Source organism: Falco punctatus, assembly GCF_963210335.1.
Source record: "Falco punctatus genome assembly, chromosome: 5".
Taxonomy (NCBI): domain Eukaryota; kingdom Metazoa; phylum Chordata; class Aves; order Falconiformes; family Falconidae; genus Falco; species Falco punctatus.
In genome coordinates, this window is record NC_137584.1 from 77219991 (window position 1) to 77240288 (window position 20298).

At 37.3% G+C, this 20298-nt stretch overlaps 2 protein-coding genes across 6 annotated transcripts in view; one reads left to right on the forward strand and one right to left on the reverse strand.

The window, feature by feature from the left end:
- SUPT3H (SPT3 homolog, SAGA and STAGA complex component) overlaps positions 1–20298 on the reverse strand; it is a 297812-nt gene that overhangs the window by 223251 nt on the left and 54263 nt on the right. The gene's annotated exons all lie outside the window — the stretch shown is intronic.
- The window catches only part of RUNX2 (RUNX family transcription factor 2), a 250418-nt gene continuing 235055 nt past the window's right edge, over positions 4936–20298 (forward strand). Inside the window, exon 1 of one of the 2 annotated variants that reach the window (XM_080388539.1) lies at positions 4936–16942. In XM_080388539.1, the coding sequence (XP_080244665.1) occupies positions 16885–16942 (58 nt within the window). In that variant the 5' untranslated portion in view covers positions 4936–16884. The remainder of the gene's footprint in view (positions 16943–20298) is intronic. The other variant, XM_080388544.1, reaches the window with a different exon arrangement.

Genomic DNA, 20298 nt, shown 5'->3' on the forward strand with positions numbered 1-20298 from the left:
ACAGAACCTGAAAACATGCCGTTTTTCAGTTCCTATTTAGACAGCACGTTCAACAGAAATTATAAATAATCTTTTGTTGAAACAATGTGCAGTACCAATATTTAATTAATAATCACTAATTTTAGACATTCATTCATTCTTCCAAGAAACATTATTTTTAATCAATAGTCATTAAATAAACCCTTATTTTGTGGTACATGTGGAACAAGCAGTAATAAACTACATTGAATACTGTTTGAATAAAATTAAGTAGCAATACTTGAAAATAATAAACATTTCTGCTCTTCACTTTTTTTTTTTATTCAAAGCACACAAAAAGGAGCTACATATCATGAATACAGGACACAAAATGAGAGCAATCAAACTCGCACATGACAACTGGATTTTGTGTTAAGCCATGAATGATCTAAATTGAAGTTACATAAATAGAAAACTAATGTCACTGGCAAACAGCCCCATTCTGTAACATTCTATTTGAGAATCACTGGTTAAAGAAAAAGAGACACTGAGCTTTGACAAAGAATGATATGGGAGATGACATCAACTTCTTTCGGCAAATGAGCTCAGTGTGCCAGCTAGCTGACAAATTAGCTTCTAAAAACCACTAACAGTAGCTTACAAAGTCACAGCTGTTACCCTGTTTTGAACAACAAAATGTTGATCTCAGTTGAAATGTCTAGTTTCACAGAAGATTTGTTAAGTGCCCTGATTTTTATTTTTTTTTTAAACAAAGCAATAAGTTATATTGAGAAAAGCACAAGGGACAGGCAATGACTGTACTCTGATGACTCCATGGTGATGTTTAATAGACAGGATTAAGTATAACACTTGTTTCTGCTCTGCACCCTCCTTAAATTTAAAAAGGATCCCTATAGTTACAGGCTCAGTAGCAACATAAATCTACAAATATTAAAGTACCATAGTCACTAGCAATTTCTTCTGCTAACTCAAGCAGTTCCCAGGATATTAAGTTTGATACTGGGAAGAAATGCATCAGAAAACCTGGCATCCAAAAACTTGTAGGAGATTCCATTAAGGGAGTTAAATCCGTTGGGAGATGCTAATACTCTACTAAACACATGTTCTACAAGACTGACTGATGGACAAAGTAAAAAAAATGTACTATTGCTTAGCACTTCAAATATTTAAGTAGTGTAAATCTTCACTTTCATGGTAATATTCCAGGCAGTCTTCTCAATTTGTCAGAGTTAGGGGGGACTAAAAACTCTTACTAAATGCAAGAGACAAACTCAGTCTTAATGTTGGTACTCCTATGACCTTCATCATTGCTATCTGAACATCCTTCAAATGACACCAGTTAAAGTTTAAAAAAAAAATAATGGAAAAGAGAACTATTATTCCTATTTTGCAGATGACAAATTGAAGTACTGAACAATTTATCTAACTTCCTGAAGCTTCAGAGAGAAGTCTGTGGTTCAGCACCAGAGCTAAATTCACCTCTCAAGCACCAAGCTACAGCACTTCGCCACTATAAGCATTCTCTCTGCTTTTTTTACAGCACTTTTATCTCCATAAAATTGCAGTAACCTCCGTATAGTCACTCAATTTATAGTAAATTGAAAGAATAAGCAAGCCAATACAGATGCATGGCAAGCTGAAGTGAGAAGCCTAAAGCCAACAAAAAAAAAAAAAAAGACACTGGTCAAAGGCTCCATTGCAACTCCTAAGATCCTATGTTTAGACATCAAACTAAGGTCTACATTTAATAATCACAGGGCCATTTAGGTTGGAAAGGACTTTTAAGATCATTGCGTCAACCTATTTAACCCAGCACTGCCAATTCTATCACTAAACCATGTCCCTAAGCACCACATCTATGCATTTTTTTAAACACTTTCATCAAACACCTCGAGGGATGGTGATCCAAACACCTCCCTGGGCAGTTTGTCCCAATGCTTGACAACCCCTACTGTGAAGCCATTTTTCCTAATACCCAAACTAAACCTCCCCTGGCACAACTTGAGGTCGTTTCCTCTTGTCCCGTCACTTGTTATCTAGGAGAAGAGACCGACCCTCCACCTGCCTACAATCCCCTCTCAGGCAGCTGTAGAGAGCGATCAGGTCCCCCCTGAGCCTCCTCTTCCCCAGGCTGAACCCCCCCAGGTCCCTCAGCCGCTCCTCATCAGCCCTGTGCCCCAGCCCCTGCCCCAGCCCCCTGCCCGGCTCTGGACACGCTCCAGCCCCTCCACGTCCCCCTGCAGTGAGGGGCCCAAAGCTGAACACAGGGGTCCAGGGGCGGCCTCACCGGTGCCCAGCTCAGGGGGACGGGCACTGCCCTGCTCCTGATGGCCACACTCTTTCGCATACCAGCCAGGATGCTGATGGCCACCTGGGCCACCTGGGCACACAGCTGGCTCATGCCCAGCCGCCTGCTGACCAGCACCCCCAGGCCCTTTCCCACCAGGCACCTTCCCAGCCCCCTGCCCCCAGCCTGTAGCGCTGCCTGGGGTTGCTGTGACCCAGGGGCAGGACCCGGCACTGAGCCTGGTCAAACCTCGTGCCATTGGCCTCGGCCCATGGGTCCAGCCTGCCCAGATCCCTCTTTAGAGCCTCCTGCCCTACAGCGGGTCAACACTCCCCAACAACTTGGTGCCATCTGCAAACTGACTGAGGGTGCACTCAGTCCCCTCATCCAGATCATTGATAAAGACATTAAACAGGACTGTCCCCAATACTGAGCCCTGGGGAACACCACTTGTTACCAGCTGCCAGCTGGATGTAGCTCCATCCACCACCACTCCTTGGGCTCAGCCATCCAGCCAGGTTTTTACCCAGCATAGAATGCACCCGTCCAGGCCCTGAGCAGCCAGCCTCTCCAGGACAATGCTGTGGGAGATGGTGTCAAAGAATTTACTAAAGTCCAGGAATATAACATCCACAGCCTTTCCCTCCTCTACTAAGTGGGTCATCTTGTAATAGAAGGAGACTGGGTTCATCAAGCAGGCCATGCCTTTCACAACCCCAGGCTGGCTGCGCCTGATCCCCCAGCTGTCCTGCACGTGCTGCATTGATGGTGCTTGGAATGATCTGCTCCATAACCTTCCCCAGCACAAAGGTCAGGCTGACAGGCCTGTAGTTCTCTGGATCCTCCTTCCTGCCCTTCTTGTATATGGGCATCCCACTGTCTGACCTCCTGTCTTCCAGGACCTCCCCTCTTAGCCAGAACTGTTGATAAATGATGGACAGCAGCTTGGCGAGCTCCTCTACCAGCTTCCCCAGCACCCTCAGGTGGATCCCATCCAGCCCCATAGACTTCTGCACATCTAAGTGGAGCAGCAAGTCACAGACCATTTCCTCCTAGACTGTGGGGAATGCATTCTGCTCCTCTCATCCCTGTCTTCCAGCTCAGGGGGCTGAGTACCCAGAGGGAAGCTCGTCTTGCTATTGAAGACCACGTCTCTTTGGGCTCAGCCATCCAGCCAAGTTTTTACCCAGCAAAAAGTAAAGCTGTGCAAGCCATGAGCAGCCAGTTTCTCCAGGAGAATGCTGTGGGAAATGGTGTCAAAGGCTTTGCTAAAGTCTAGGCAGACAGCACCCACAGCCTTTCCCTTGTCCACTAAGTGGATCATCTTGTCATAGAAGGAGATCAGGTTTGTCAAGCAGGACCTGCCTTTCACAAACCCATGCTGGCTGGGCCTGATCCCAGGGTTGTCCTGCATGTACTACAGGATGGCACTCAGGATAAGCTGCTCCATAACCTTCCCCAGCACCAACGTCAGACTAAAAGGATCCCTGGACCTTCTTCCTGCCCTTCTTGTAGATGGGTGTCACACTCGCCTCCAGTCTCCTGGGATATTACCAATTAGCCATGACTGCTGATAAATGATAGAGCGCGGCTTGGCAAGCTTCTCCACCAGCTCCCTCAGTACTCTTGGGTGGATCCCATCTGGCCCCATAGACTTGAGTGTGTCTAAGTGGTGTAGCAGGTCACTAAGCACTTCCTCTTGGATTATGGGGGCTTCATTCTGCTCCTCTTCATCCCTGTCTTCCAGCTCAGGGGGCTAGGTACGTGGACAACAACTGGTCTTAAAGTCTGAGTCAAAGAAGGCATTAAATACCTCAGCCTTTGTGGCAGTGCTCCCCCTGGTATCCAACAAAGAATGAAGATTATCTTTGGGCCTCCTTTTGTTTCTACTATATAAAAAAAACCAACATTTTTTGCTACCTTTTATGGCAGTGGCCAGCCTGACTTCTAGCTGGGCTTTTGCCTCTCTAATCTTCTCCCTGCATAACCTCACAACATTCTTGCAGCCCTGAGCTGCCTGCCCCATGTTCAAAGGTGGTAAACTCATTTTTTCCCCTGAGTTCCAGCCAAAGCTCTCTACTCAGCTATACTAGTCTTCTCCTCCAGCTCATCTTTCACCACATAATGCTACATAAATCCTGTTTCTAACAACATATTTTCATATTTTTTCATCTTTACTATGGTAGAGATAGCATAATAATGAACAAAAGACTGCAGGCACGTTAGGAGCTGAACACAACCACATCTTTTCAAGAGCAAGTCTAGTACTTTTTTTAGAACAAGTACTACCAACTCCCTAAGTCAGACCCAGAATTGGTCCATCTCCCTTACATACTTGTAAAACTGAAATTAACTTGTTTACCTCCTAACAAGCATGAAAGAGGATAGAAGAAGCTAATAATTAACATCTGAAAACATAAAACCAAGTTCCATTAACAAATATCCCATTTGGTTTGTTAACAAACTGAAAACAGCAATAGAGAAGAAACACATTTCTCCTTATTTTCTTGGTTCTGTCTCTTTCCACAGAAATAAGAGAATACTGGAAAATGAGAATTTCACTGTAGAGATTTATATACAGCCATCCAAAAAAATACAATAAAGAAAAAAGTTCTATACAATGTTTTCATGCTCTTTCCACAGTCTTACAGAAATAGAGTGGCTTTGCTGTTTATAGAATCATTTATCCTCAACACTTCAGCCCCTCCCTACCCTAATTTCACAGATCAGTAACTTGCAAATAAAAAAATTACATCAGAGACCCTAATATATATTTTAAATACTCTATTTCTCACCAAACCCAACACTTTATTTTTTTAATCAAACATCTCAAAAGAAAGACTGTGGGAAAATGAATCCATGCCACTTAACAGTAAATAAGTGTCCTGGTGAACCATCTTTTTGGTTCTTGATCTGCATATGGCTTAATTCAAACACAGTTCCTGTGCATAAATACGTCAAAGGATCAAGAAGTCAGCATCAGCATGAAAGCTGACAAAGTAATCAAATCCTTAGTATGTTTGGTTTTTTTTCAAATCAAGACACAAACCACTGAGATGGAAACATCACCTTAGGACCCATCAGCTTAGCGCACCTTGCCCTGGTTTATGCTGAAGTGGACGACAGGGAACAGCCATCTCCCACCTGTGAGACACCTGCAAGTTATCCAACAACCTACATGGACAATCTTCAGGAGTTTAGGCCACATGAAGATTCTGGTATTCAGTTGAAGGAGCCTTGTAGCCTCAATCTATTACTTCCAGTATTGTGAAGAAACCCTTTGGTCTCCATGGAGCTACCCACTGGAACCTATAAAAGGTTGCATATCCTCTTGATCATAAAAGTGGATATACCAAGTTCCAAGTTGTTAATTTTGTGTTTCAGAACACATACAATGAAGTTCACCTGTGTATAAGAATAAAGAAACATCATACTACACCAGAACAACACTCCATCTAACCTGCCCCCTTCTATGAAGTTATCAAAAATTATCCATTCCTTGTTTAAACCATGGTATTTGATTTTTACAAGTTCATACATGCATCACTGAAAAAAAAATTATATGTTTCAACTTAAAGATGTATAGATAAAGCTACACATTTTCAGAAGTAGTACAACCTAGTTGGGTACTGCAGAGTGACAAAGAAGTTTGGGAGTTAACTAATCAGTTTGGGGGTTTTTTTCCCAGTTTTATTCTCTCTGTACCTCCAAACTACCTATGTGATATAGAGAATAACACATTTGTCCCAAGAGTACTGTGAAGAAAAGAATTAGTTAGTATTTACTAAGTACTCTCATAGTGTGACATGTGCCACAAAAGAGCACATGGAAGTTAGTAATTCTTCTTCATAGTAGGGTTTGAACACTGTACAGGAAAGATGGCAGTCAGCCATATAATGAGCAATGAGTGATAAAAAGAAAATCACTGAATAACTCTGCATGGAATGAATACTGCTCACTTCAAAGAATGAGTCAGGAGTTCTGGGGATGAAAAAATAAATGTAATCAGTTAACTCTATTATAATGTGCCACATACAATGGGACTGTATGGAGGACCACTGGAAACCTTAATTCTAGCATTTCTGTGGTGCTAGTTTCATCAACTTATTCTTCCAGTGTAGAGTTTAGCTAAACCTACTTTTTTTAGGAACACAGATTTAAGGAAAAAAAAAAACAAAACAAAACAAAACCAAAAATCCTACCAGTTGGTAATAGTTCTATCTGCAAGTTCTTCAGATCCTACCTCTAAATTAATAGTAAAGATTTTCTACAAGATTGGCTATTTTAGCTGCACATCTGTAATGTGTTCAATCTTGAATAGTTACTGAGAGTTGAAAAGAAAAGCACTCAAAGAATTAAGTGTTCTGTGAAATTCATGAATTCTAAAAATGTGTCTGGGCACAATAATGTCATGTAATGAATGTCTGACTCTTTCCATTTATTTCAGTTATTCAGAAGGAAAAACAAGCCTGAATTACTGTAGCTCCTATGCACAGATAAAACTGGTATTTGCTACCCACATCAGAAAATTAGATTGAACTGCATTTGGATTTGTTCTTCAATTAGGAGAGAAGAAAAATAAATCATTCTGAAGCTTAATGACAAACCAAATGCTATTCTCCATTGTAATTTTGTCTAAAAAATAACTAAATTTGTTATTTCTTCAACTCTTTGATCATTATGTTTAGCTTGTAAAGATGCCACTTGCTACTGCAAATACTCCCATTTCTGAACAGGCTGGTATCATTTTTCCCCAAAATGAAATACAAACATTCTGCTGTAGAGCTGCTTCAAACCCACACCGGGCAAAACTGGACTTAAAAAGCAAGAAAACATTTAGATTTTCAGAAGAAAGAAAAATAATTTAAAAAAAGACAACAATTATAAGTTTTACAGAATGAGCAAGATAAAGATGGCAAAATATAATCATTTATTCTGCATATCCCACCTTATTCCCAAATCCCAACAGTTACTGAAGATTTTTTAAAATAAGATATACTCCACCTATACAGATGTAAATGCACAAAGTATGAAAGAAAGAAGTTTTGTTCATTTTACAATTCTCAGAGAATAGAGTTATTTCTGAGGGCCCCAATCTTAAAGCCCATGCCACAAGAATGAACTCTGGCTCATGAAAAGCCACACTTCCTTTAGTGTCGGTCTTTGGCAAAGCAGCCAACTGCCCAGAGCCCTGCTTGATCTCACAAAATGGTCTGGTAGCATCAACCTGTACAGCTCCATGGGTTCCCCAAATAAACGAAGAAGCCTGGCTACAAGGACCTGCTCTGGCAGCACAATTGCACGGCAGAAATCCAAAGGAGACGAATGTCACAAAGGATGTAACTCTTATAACCTACCTCACCTAATGGATTTCGGTACAAAGTATGTGTCATAGGCATTAATCTATAATTTAGAACCCACCCTCCTAAAACACAGTTTTCTTCAAAATACCAAGATTATAAAGTACAAAGAAATGTTATTCCATGCATATATTAACCAATAAACATGCTCCTTGATACACAAAGAGGTGAAACAGATTTGTTTGATTCTTGACCTAATCTTCAGAGTAATAACCTTGAGCTAAAAGTTTTTTCAGCTCCAGACAAAATAAAAAACACCAGACCAGAAGCAGAATGTTCTCAGGAAAAGAATTTAGAAAATACTAGCAAACACTGCTGATTTTTCATTCTGGGTTACTTTGTGACTACACTGCCAACTTTTCCAACAAAACTGTTTTTCAGCACCCCTGTTCCAACACACTCCTATTCCAATCACTAACAAGGGATTTGGCCATACAGTTCCAAAAGAATTTGGGTCCTAAGTGCCCATTCATTACTATGGCCTGTCCTCATCTGCATTGTAATCAGTAGGCTGTAGGTTCTCCACCATCATCTTTTTATGCCAAAATGTAGAATTAAATCCTGCTTGGCACCTTTGACCGCTCACACCACATACAGCCAGGCAGCAGACCCAGACCCTGAGTTTGCTCTTGAAATGGAAACGTAACAATTCACTTGGATGATAGGCTGGGTCTCCAAGTTAAAAGCACACTGTCTACCCAACTGAGCTCATCGGTTTGGGTGCTTACTAGGCACTTCCCTCCCGGAGCTAAAAATTATATGCAGTGGTGTATCTTCTTAAAACAAATTATTATTTATCCACATAAACAGAACAGAAATAAAGTATTAAAAAGTAAGTAACACATATACTGTCTTATCCACACAGAGTATTTCCTCAAAGCTTACATTTTTTGTCTTAGAAGTTACAGGTCTGGATTCTGGCAACCAAACCACGGGGTCTCTCTCTCAAAAAAAACCCACACCAACAAAACAACCACCACACAAAAACCCCAACCAATTCCTCACTTTTAGGGTTGGAAGGTCAGAGGAGGAAGAGGTATGAGTGGAAGGAACAACTAATTTTCTATATTTTTTTTCTTTCATTACCACCATTCAAGTTAATCAGTCTGTTACTCCAAGCATAACAACAACAACCAAAAAAAAAGTCTTAAAAAGAATCGCCACCTGCTTAACTGAACATCGGTGAATGGACCGTCTGTGAATACTGCCTGCTTTCTCCTACAGATGTTAAAAATCAACCAGTCAACTCTCTGGCACAGAACACATCGTGCACTGGCAATTTAATACAAACATCTCCCCCACTCTTCCCAACCTCACCTAAGTCTGATTGTCTTCTATTATTCTTTAGGCATACCTATACAGGCTATTTTAAGAGCAGCCCAGTCCTCTCCAAGTGAGTTCAACACCACCAAATACAGCTAAGCCGCTGCCAGTATCTGAACTGGCTATTTCAAAACAAACTGTGTTTCACATTGCCTGAGAGACTGGAGGGCAGCTTTCTCCTATGCATGTTGTCACCATGAAAAGAGGTGCATGTTTTTGTTCTTCATCCTGTTTCAGTGTCTTCATTTCTCCTCACCTTCAGTATTCCTTCTCTACAAAATGGGAGTGATGCTGTTAAAAAAGAAACTCATTAAAAGTTTTTTAACTCTCCTGCTTCCCATTTTATTCCCTCCATTGCCCTCTCATCCTCTTTTCAGCTCTCCTTTTCATGAAGGATCTTCAGATCTCTTCTTCAACAAAAATACACAATACACTTTTAATTACAAGGGAAAGCTTAGACTGTTGACAAGCTGTGGAAAAGAAATAGATCCAGGTACTAAATACTTTAAAAAAAAATAAAAAATACAAAAAGGACATGGAGAGATAAACGGGAGGAAGGATGAAACTACCTTATTTAATTTGTTTTCTAAAAAACACTTACAGGACACTAAGGATCTCAAACTTACATAAACATCATAAACGACAGAGAAATATTTCTACTTGTATTCATGCCATAAGGAAATGTTATGGGGTTGGGATTTTTTTTGTTTTTACTTGCTTTTTTTTTTTCCAAAAAGATATAGAGAAGCAACTGTGATGATCAAGCACCAGACTCAAGTTCAAGCAGATAGCAAGACCAGCCAATTGCACACAAATATTTAACACTCTTCATACTAGAATATGGAGAAACTTAATAATAAAGTTATAACTAACTGTTTTCCCTTCTCCATGAAGTTCTTCAAATCACTCATTTTTATTACAGTTCATTATATGGAGTTTTTCCCCTCCTTTTTCATACTTTTCTTAAATGGCTAGCTGCATATATTTAATTGTATACTCCTCAGGGCAGTGACTATTTCCTTAATTGTCTGTAAAGTCTGCTGCTATAAACAACAGTACTATGCAACGTTAAGTAATAAAAAAATTGAGTAACGTTTTGTTGAGAAAAAGTCATGCATTAATTATGCAAGATAATCTGAAAAATACAGAAATAGGGAAAAAAACATGTCATTATAAATCCATAACTTTAAAGCATCGCTACCCAATGAATGTTTTATGATATTCCATTTCAGTATTATATTTAATTTCTCTTGGGGTATTTAAAAAACATCTGTTCTGAAAGTTACCGCACGAGTATTGTTTACTCAGAAATTCTACAGGGTGCAACCTCCTTCTATACTGTCAGTTAAAAACATACAATATTTTAAATGTACATTATGGAGCCAACTGTTGAAACAGGCACTTAGAATGCAAAGAATATTCTACACGTTAAAATACACAAGAAAAATACTGTCCAGGAGTTATAACATAAATAAAATACAGATTCTAAATTGAGTATTTAATAACTACGTAATTTTAAAAAAACATTTTGTTTTTATTACTCACTGAAATAATTTCATGTCTTAAATCTACGTCGCTGCAGACTTACACAAGCACAGAAGCTACTGAAACTGGTATAATTTTAAAACCAGAAGCAAATTTTTATTGCCAAACCATGCTCCTGAAAATGGGGTTTAATATGAGAACACCTACACCAAATCTGAAGAGCGTGAATACTCTGCTTTAATAATTTTTAAAATCTGTTCGCTAATCTTGACCAAGGTTTGAAAGTACCAAGTCTGTATTTTTCCAGTGTAAATGTTGTAAAAGCAAAAGCTTTACAAACATAGATCTAAATCTGCAATTGCCATTACTAAAATAAATGAAAAATCTATAAGCAGCAGTGAAACTGGCATGCAAATAAAGGAACTGTCAAGACATATATTGCCTAAAAATAAGCTTACAATAACTATTTTAAAGACTGTGTGTGGTCTTACCCATATATTTTGGCAAGATGCACTTTCTCCAACCACAGCTAGATTCATCCAAAAGCAGTGGCACTGGAGAGTCTCTGTCTCACCTGTCAAACTTGAAGAACGTTGTTCAGCAGACCACCATGAGTCCATGGATAGGATCCACAGCACTACAGCAGCTGTTCTTGATAAGTGTTCTCTAACTATAGAGGCAAATGCTTCAAAAATGTTCTGTAAGAGGATCGCCCTTAACATACATGCATTTAAAAACAAACAGAAACAAAAATACATCTAGAACAAGACTTTCAAGACATTTATAGCAAAGCAGCATCAGTGACTTCGTGCGCATCTGTCTTGATACTTGGAGATAATCACAGAAGGTTGAAGTCTATTAAATTTAACTTAGAATTGAACTAAATGCATTTACCTCTCACAAATCATTACGCTCTTCAAATTGCAGGCAATCGAATAGAACTACTAGAAACCTTAAATCTTCATATAATCTGGGAAGATGAACTTTCCTCTTCTCCATTCCTTTCCCACATATGATACAGAAAATATTTTGACACCAACCTCCAAATAGATTAAGTGGGAAGGAGAGGTAACGGGCTGCTTGGCTACAGTGAAGGTAAGAGTCAGTGAAAGTGAGCCGAAGAAAGAAAAGCTGCCAGTTTTAAAACTACATAAGAGGATATTCTGACAACCAGAAAAATCTAAGGAGAGAGCTTATCTGAATTCTGTCTATATAAAATAAGTGCTACTGTTATTAAAAAACATATAATCATTAATTTCCAGAGCAATGTGAATATTTTCTAAAAATAGGTCGCTGCTTTTAACTACTGAGATCTGTTCTGGTTTAACTACTGGTAGCATTGTATCCTAGACGCAAGAAAGGCTCTAGAGAGATTACTTTCACTTTTCCCTAGATATATTTAGTGTACTAACTAGCATAGTTAGGATATTATTTTTCTTTGGTTTTGTCAGTAGCATGTTTGAAATAAATTTTATTAAGTGGTAGTGTATGTAACATTGCATTGTGGGTAGCAGTTTCCTGCCTTAACCTAGCCACATCCTCAGCTGTTATATGAGACAAGTTTCCCATATTTTCTGCAAGTTAACTAAAAAAAAAAAAAAAAAAAGAAAAAAGAAAAAAGAAAAAACAGACAGGAGAAAATAGCTAGATTAGGATGATCTTAAACACCGTATATTGACTGTTTACAATGTATGCATGTAATCAAAAAGGCTTTCTTGTAAATTATTGTACAGTCTACAAGACATGTATCTGAGGAACACAAAAGCCACACTTATCAGAAAAAATGTCTGAGCAGCAAGAATATTCAAGATGGGCTGTATCTTAATGGTCAGATGTGTCACCTTACTCAAAACCTGATCAGGGCTCAGATTATTTCACTGGAGAATATCTTTTCTATGAAAAAGTGAGAGAGCTGGCAACTCAAGATGAATAAAAACAACTTATTACTGCTTGCTATTACCTGATGTATGCACTGGTTAACAAAAGATGATCATCTTTTTAATTTGATTAACAATTCAGTTTAAGGTTTAATTTGAACTTCAATAGCCTCATTCCACTGTACAGAAAATGGACAACATTTGTTTACACTAGAAATGTAACAGCATTTTTCACCTTCTCTACATGCTTAGTGGTCCCAGGCACTGTCTACTTCAAACCACGTTTTACTTAGAAAAAAGTTATAAGGCAGAGAACAGTAATCATAAAAAGGCTGCAGTATAACTCAGATGTTCAGTACTACTCCTTTCATACACCAGTAAACCAAGTAAAACATTTTAAAAAGAAGGTCTGCTAAAATAACCTAGCTCTTACAATTTTTTTTTTAATTAACAGGCAGTTTTAGCTTTTGCTTTAACAGATTAGTATGCGATATCAGCATTTGAAGCTGTTGCAGAGATGTTGAAAATTAGAAGTCTAGAAGATACCCAAGTCCAGCAACAGAACATTTCATAAAACGTTCAAATATTTTATATCAACTGGTACATTAAATACATTAGTTGAGAGCCATCAGAAAACACAGTATTATCCTTCTAAAAACTATAATTACTTTTAAGTTATGAAAACCAGAACCAAGCAGAGAGGTTTCACTCCTTAAAAAAAAAAAAAATAAAAATGTTGTTCTAGTGGAAAGAGATGCATTTAACACCTACAATTAATACCTGCATCTGAGTAAACTGCAGTAGGACTTTATGTATTATGAAAATCAGTGTCATCTTATAGTACATGTTGTAAAACTTACAAGAGCAATTTAACAACTTCATCATCACACTGCTTTAAGCAGAATATTTATATCTCTCCAGTTGTAGAATTGAAACAAACATTTAAGTACAAATAAACTTTCAGCAGGGTATCATACTGTTCATACACTGTATGGACTTTGAGTGACATAAGGCAAAATGTTTTGAAATAAAGCATGAAATAAAAGTTTCAAAACACATTTCAAAAAAAAGGTGAAAGATGTAATTATCTTTTAGTGTTGCATTACAATTGATTAAGTAAGATTTCATTTGTCATCAAAGATCAAGCTCATAGTTTACCAGAGAAATTCCTTAGCTTCCTTTGTAAGCGTAATTGTGACTTAAAGCATCCCCTATGGAACACATAAGTTAAGTTGAATTTTTGTAGACCTACCTTTTAAACAAAAGGCTGTCAAGCGTAAGTCTGCAATCGAGACACTGGTTTATACACTGGATTTTCAGGATTCATGCCTCTGCTTCGTTAGAAGTGTAAACCATACTAGAAACCATGAGTTTCACATGAGTTTATAATGCCTCTGTACTGAAAAACTGGCATTTATTTCAGTGACAGTTTCTGCAAACTACATCTAGATTATCTGTTAAACTACCTGCGTTTCTGCTTCTAATGGCTTTTGCCTTACTAGATGAAGACTTCACTGTAATGGTCTTGATCTTGACAAGACAGGTGGTAAACTATGTACAGTAAAAAAATATCTTATAAAGGTATCATATCAAAACAGTAACAAAGTTAGAGAATAACTTTATGTACACAAGTGAAAGCACTGAAAAGTCATTCCAGAGAAAGCCTGAGCACAGCATTTCAAAGCAGTAAGTTTTAAAAATTGTGACTTCTGTATGAAGTTCAATATTCTAAAGATGTCACTAAGAACAAATTCTGGTGTTTTTTCTAAAACAACCACACAACTGCATTCATATGAATGAAAACAAATATTTAAAATCAAAACCTGAGTTAACTATATCTATAAACTTAGTGAATCTACCTACCAATTAGAAGTTCCTAAGTATCTTCAATGCGTAACTGTAGCTGAAAAAACATTGTGCTTACAATTAAGGGTTCCACAAAGAACAGAAGCAGCACCAAAAGCTTTTGCTGCATCAAAAGTTGATTAAAATTGTAATGCACACAAACATATTCTGTCTATATGAAAAGATTACCATACTTTCCATCATTTTTACACCCTTATCTATTTTCCATTGACATTCTTAACTATACTGTGAAAATATAAAGAAATAAAAGCAATCCATCATTAGGAGAATTAAGCAGCACCCTTGCTTTTATATGAGATGGGTGATTTGCAGAATACTCCTTTTTCACTTTAAGGTAGAATTCTGCAAATTTGGCAGTATCTAATAACTTTTAAAGTACTGAATTAAGAACAATGCCATTTACCTTATATTAAATATTATTAGTTTTCATGAACAGGGTTTTATGGTTGCTTTGATAAATAGAGAGTAAAAATCTAAACACAATCTCTAGTTTTTACTGTAGTCTCCTTTCCCATTTGCTCTCCATCCCCACAAGACAGAGAACATGTTTTCCACCCACACCTCCAGCTATTTATCTCACATCATCCCTAGCCAATTTCTTACTGGGAAGGCCGAGGACAAACTGGAAAATAAAAAAGGAGGGATAGCAGCTTTAAAGTCATGTATTTTATTTTACAAACAAAAGCTGAACAATATCTAGAAAATGTTTTATACAATTCTTCTGCTCCCAAAAATACGACCCAAGAAAAGGAAATTTCAAAATCACTCAGCTAAAACAAACAAAAAAAAATATACAGTGCATCTGTGATACAATCAGGCTAATAAGAAAAGTTCTAGACAGATGTCCAAAGAGGCAAAAAGTAAGATACTTTCCCAAAGATGTTTCCAATTTTGTTCTGAATCTGAGTGAGCAAATCAAGACTACTAATACACACTGTCTGTGCACATTATTCCTTACTACACACAGCATTTTGCAATTTATTTCAAAGCCTCTATTATAAACAAAAAAATACTGCTTTTGTTAACCCACTCCATACTGGTACAGTAAAGGCTTATATTACACAATCAAAGTCAAAGTTACAATATGTTAAGTATATAAAAAATATTATACACACATGCACACATATGATATTAAGTATTTAAATCTTACATATGCATCAAATTTATGTTCCATTTTAAAACTAAGTGTTAACATTAACTGGTGAATAAAGTTATTTATAGTCTCCCAAAAAGTCTAAGACTGTTCTATTTCTCTTAAACACTGAAACTATAATAAGCAATTAATGTAGGCACAATCAGAACCTCCCAACTCTCACAGTTCATTCTGTTATGCAACATCTACATTAAATCCTAGCAAGACTGGTAATCAAAAGCATCACTTAGACTGCAGTACACAACTAATTATGATATTCAAATGACATATTTTACCCCAAATATAAAAAACATAATTGCCCTTAATTTGTATTACATAAAACTGCCAAGTACTTTTGAAGGCATGTAAAGCAAGGCAGACATGATTTAAGATTTGCAAAGGAATCCCCAGACTAACACTTCTGTGACAGCCAATTACAGTAAAAAACACAACCCCAACAAGCAGTCTGCTACTAGACCTTAGGAAAGGTAAAGTTTCTTACAATGAGTTACAGATTCACAAGTATAAGAAGACAAGGAGAAAAAGTAAAACAGAAGGAATCCAGCCACCCAGCAAATATGAAGCAGACCCAAGATCGTGATACAATCCAAAGATGTAAATTATTGTAAATCATCACTGTTGTTCAGAATTTCACACAGCCACTTGTGCCAATTTTGCTCACTTTTCCACAGACACAATAATGAAGTAGGGAGAGGGAACGGGAAGGAAAAAAAAAAAAAAAAGAGGAGGAAAAAAAAGAAAAAAAAAAGGAGGGGGAAGAAGAGTGGGGGGAACCTGAACTGAGAGTACAAATGAAGTTCTGCTGTCCATATGCTTTAACTGTACAGAAGTTTGGGCTCTTACAGCATTTTGTACTCTCTCCAAATCCTCATGAGTCACAAAAATTAAAAAGCTATATCCTTCTGGATGCCAGGAAGGGCCTTACCACGGGCCTTTTGTCAAAATATTAAAAAAAAAAAAAAAAAAAAAAAAAAAGAGAGAGAAAAAAAGAAAAGAGAAAAAAAAAAGAGGAGAGAAAGAAAAAGCCACAGTGTAGGCAGTCCTAATTGGAGTCCTCTGATGTCACAGCCACATGACTCGCTCGCTCCAGTAACAGTGCTTGCAAAAAAAAGGAGTTTTAAAGCTTTTGCTTTTTTGGATTGTGTGAATGCTTCATTCGCCTCACAAACAACCACAGAACCACAAGTGCGGTGCAAACTTTCTCCAGGAGGACAGCAAAGAAGTCTCTGGTTTTTAAATGGTTAATCTCCGCAGGTCACTACCAGCCACTGAGACCAACAGAGTCAGTAAGTGCTCTCTAACCACAGTCTATGCAGTAATAGTAGGTCCTTCAAATATTTGCTCATTCTCTTTTTTTTTGTTTTGTTTCCTTGCTTTTCACATGTTACCAGTGCTACACAATTTTTTGACAGGGAAAATACCAACTATAGAATCTATGCAATCCAGGAACACTGTAAAACTAAAACAAGGTTTGGCTATGGTTTGTGTTTTCAGTTTGAGGATCCAAGAAGTATTTACACCAGAAGGTGAAAGCTCTGCGTGAACAGAGGGACTATGGCATCAAACAGCCTGTTCAGCTCAGTGACACCATGTCAGCAAAACTTCTTTTGGGGTAAGTACTGCAATATTTGAGCTTCTGTTTTCCGTTGTCGGGAGTTTTCTTACTTTTAACAATGCTGCTCATAGTTATCTAGGCAAAAACTTACTGAGTGGGATGTTAAGAGTGTTAGAAAAGCATACCTGGTTTGGGGTGCGGGGGGGGGGGGGGGGGGGGTGGGGGGGAATAGCACCATAAATAACTTCTGCAGATTTATGAACAAAGTTGTTAGCTGACAAGCTGAGCAAAATGAAGGCAGTAGCTTAGCCCTTAGTGTCTGACAGCAGGTGTGCTCAGCTGTCACCTGGGTCAAGGTATAGCTACACACATTTGGAAAAGGCTGATGGGATCTAGTATAGTTTTTAATATTATCTTGGGGAAAAAGATAAAGTATTTAGTGAGTTAATCAACAACAGCACCAACTAACTAAAGAACTGTGGCGTAAAGCATAACAGTTTTAGATGCATCCACCATGACTGTTAATGAAAGTTATTGTAAGAGACTTAAATGACATTATTTAAGACTGCTTATTCTCTTAACCTGATGAAAATTAGTAGCATGTGGCATATAGCAGCCTGTCCTACCTATGTCTGGAGCAACGATAGGGCAGTTATCTCATTTTTAAGCATTTATATCAGATGAAGTTATCAGTGTAAATCTGCAGTTCTCTAGTCTTTTGTTGCCTCGTTTCACACCAAAGCATGTTTGGTACTCTATCCATTTGTAAAAGCTAGTTCTTCCCATTATGCTTATTATGAACAAGGCAAAATATTCATGCATAAAAATACTACCCCATGATTAACATGCTGATGAATTTAAGCTTTAATTTAAAGTGGGATTTAGAAAACTCTGTAGAACAGCACTGCCAAATATTTACTTCAATATTCTGAACTGTAAACACAGATTCCTTTAAGAAATCATATATGTATACTGAGGTAATTATTCATATGCACTGCATATATACATGCCCATAAAAATCATAAATACACTATAAAACTGCATCTCTACCATAGCTTAACTTTGAAAAGCGTCTTCCTCTCAGACACAGTCTTAAAATTAGTACACAAAGCACCTCACTCACAAAATATTAAATAAAACCAAATTTGACTTTTCACTGATTTATCTGCAAGTAAAATAAAGTTATATTCTAAAGCGAGTTGGAGAATGCTGTATTCTAGTCATCTCTGATGAGTAGTAAGAAGTATATTCAAAATTGTTTTCAAAGCATCTTTTACTGAGACAGATCAGGAAAAGTTAAATGAAAATTCTGAAAGATCAAGAAAAAGAATCTGAAAACTTACAAGATTTTCTTAATGGTGTCCATCATGTTGAAACTATTTGGGGACCGTAGCTAAACCTATTCCTTTTCCTCCCCTGCCCCCCTTCTAAGAAAAACAACAATACTAGAACCATTTCCAGTATATACATCCCGATTAAGCTTGTATTGTAATGGACTGATGACTGGAGTTCCTTTTACCCCTCCTACTTCACACGCTTTGACTGGTTCCCAGTTAAGCACATGAATAAGCTATCAGACCGTGTGTAGGAAAAGAAATGAAGAACAGCTTCTTCCAGAAGAGAGACCAATTCAGTTTATGATCTATAGATGGAGACCAGAAGAGGTAACCTAACCTTCGGCTGGTCACATAACTATAACACAGCGGACGCCGAGCTGAAATGCTAGCACAAAACTGGTAGGCAGCTTTTCTACTGAAACTGCTGTCTTAATGAAGCACAGCAGAAGCATAGCCAGACCACATTATCCCAGTGTTTACAACAGGAAATACAGTTTACATGTATAGGGACTTTCTTTTGCTTTGACTTCCAAAAGAGATTAGAAGAAATTTAGTTGGCTAAAATTATCAAAACACAGAGTGCTGACTGCTTAATTCATCTACTTTTGATCATTCCTAAAGCGAGTGAGAAGTACTGTAACATGAATAATACTGTTCCCGAAACTTCTCTAAATAGGGTTAGGTGCACAAATTTCACTTTGGACACACACAATGGATGCAAGAAACTACATCAAAATCTCATCAATTCTATCACTATGTAAGCAGTAGATCTCTAGCATAAACCAAAACTAAAAAACTCAGCTTTTTATAAAGGAAACAGTATATTTTACTAAGAACAAAAGCTAGAAGAACCTAGTTACTCGTGAATTTGCCATTCCCTACCAATGGTGCAGAAGTCTGTCAGAACACACAATCTATTCTTCCTTTCTGTACTGTCTATAGCTCCTTCTATTCCAGTCTCCACCTTATTCCTTTCAAGACTGTTGAATTTAATTATGTTTCTCTTCAAGGATTAACTGATGAAACAATGCTGAGTAACAATAGGAAAGGAAAACAGCACTACGATGATGAATTCACATGGTTGCTAATCTATGCCATTAACCATATTTCTCATTTCACTTATTTTTATCTATGTTTTTTGCTTCGTATGAAAGGGAACACAAGAGTAGTGAAGATGAAGGATCCTCTCCTAATTCATGCAAACATATATATATATTCCTCTACAATTTAGTTAGATTTTAAATAACTAGATACTATGCTTCATATCCAGAGTATTCCCACCTCATGCTAGTTATACAGAGGTTTTGACTGCATCATGCCTATGTAAACTAAACCCTTTTAAGTTTCTAAATATAACTGCATTCATTTCAACCAGAAAAGGCTATTATATTATATTGAAGGGGGGAAAAAATGCTCAAAATAAACACTATGCAAAAACCCAAAAAGCATTATTTATTAGAAAATTTGGTAACCAGTGTTTACACAAAGTATTTCAAGAGAATGAAATACTTCTGAAATGCCTCCCACAACAGTTACAATTAAAATAAAAAGAACAACCCACAACATTTTCAGATGTGTTCTGTGCATCTTCATAGGAAGATCTCACCAAAGAAAGTAAATCAGATAAAAATTTGGCTGATACTTTGATCAGTTATTTCACATCTAACTTCTGGAAGCTGATCCCAACAGACAGACATGGTAAAATCTGAATTAAACTTTTTAAAAGTCAACAACAGAAGATTTATTTTGCATATATTATAATACTCAGTATCTTCTCATTTATTCTCCAAACAAACAAACCATTTGTACATTTCAATTCTCAACTTCTTTACTATTTGTTAAGGAATCTTAGGGTTTTATTTTAATTCAGATATTGATAAGGGAGAAATAGATCCTTTCTGATTATCTATGTACATAAAGCAGAAACTTTTCATATGTTCCAGCTCTGTTTAATATATTCATATTATTATGAATGTTAAGCAAAATCTCAAGTATCACTATTCTTTGCATAAAATATAATTCAAAATACTAGGACTTTAAAAAAATAATACTGAAAACTATGCATGAATGACTATT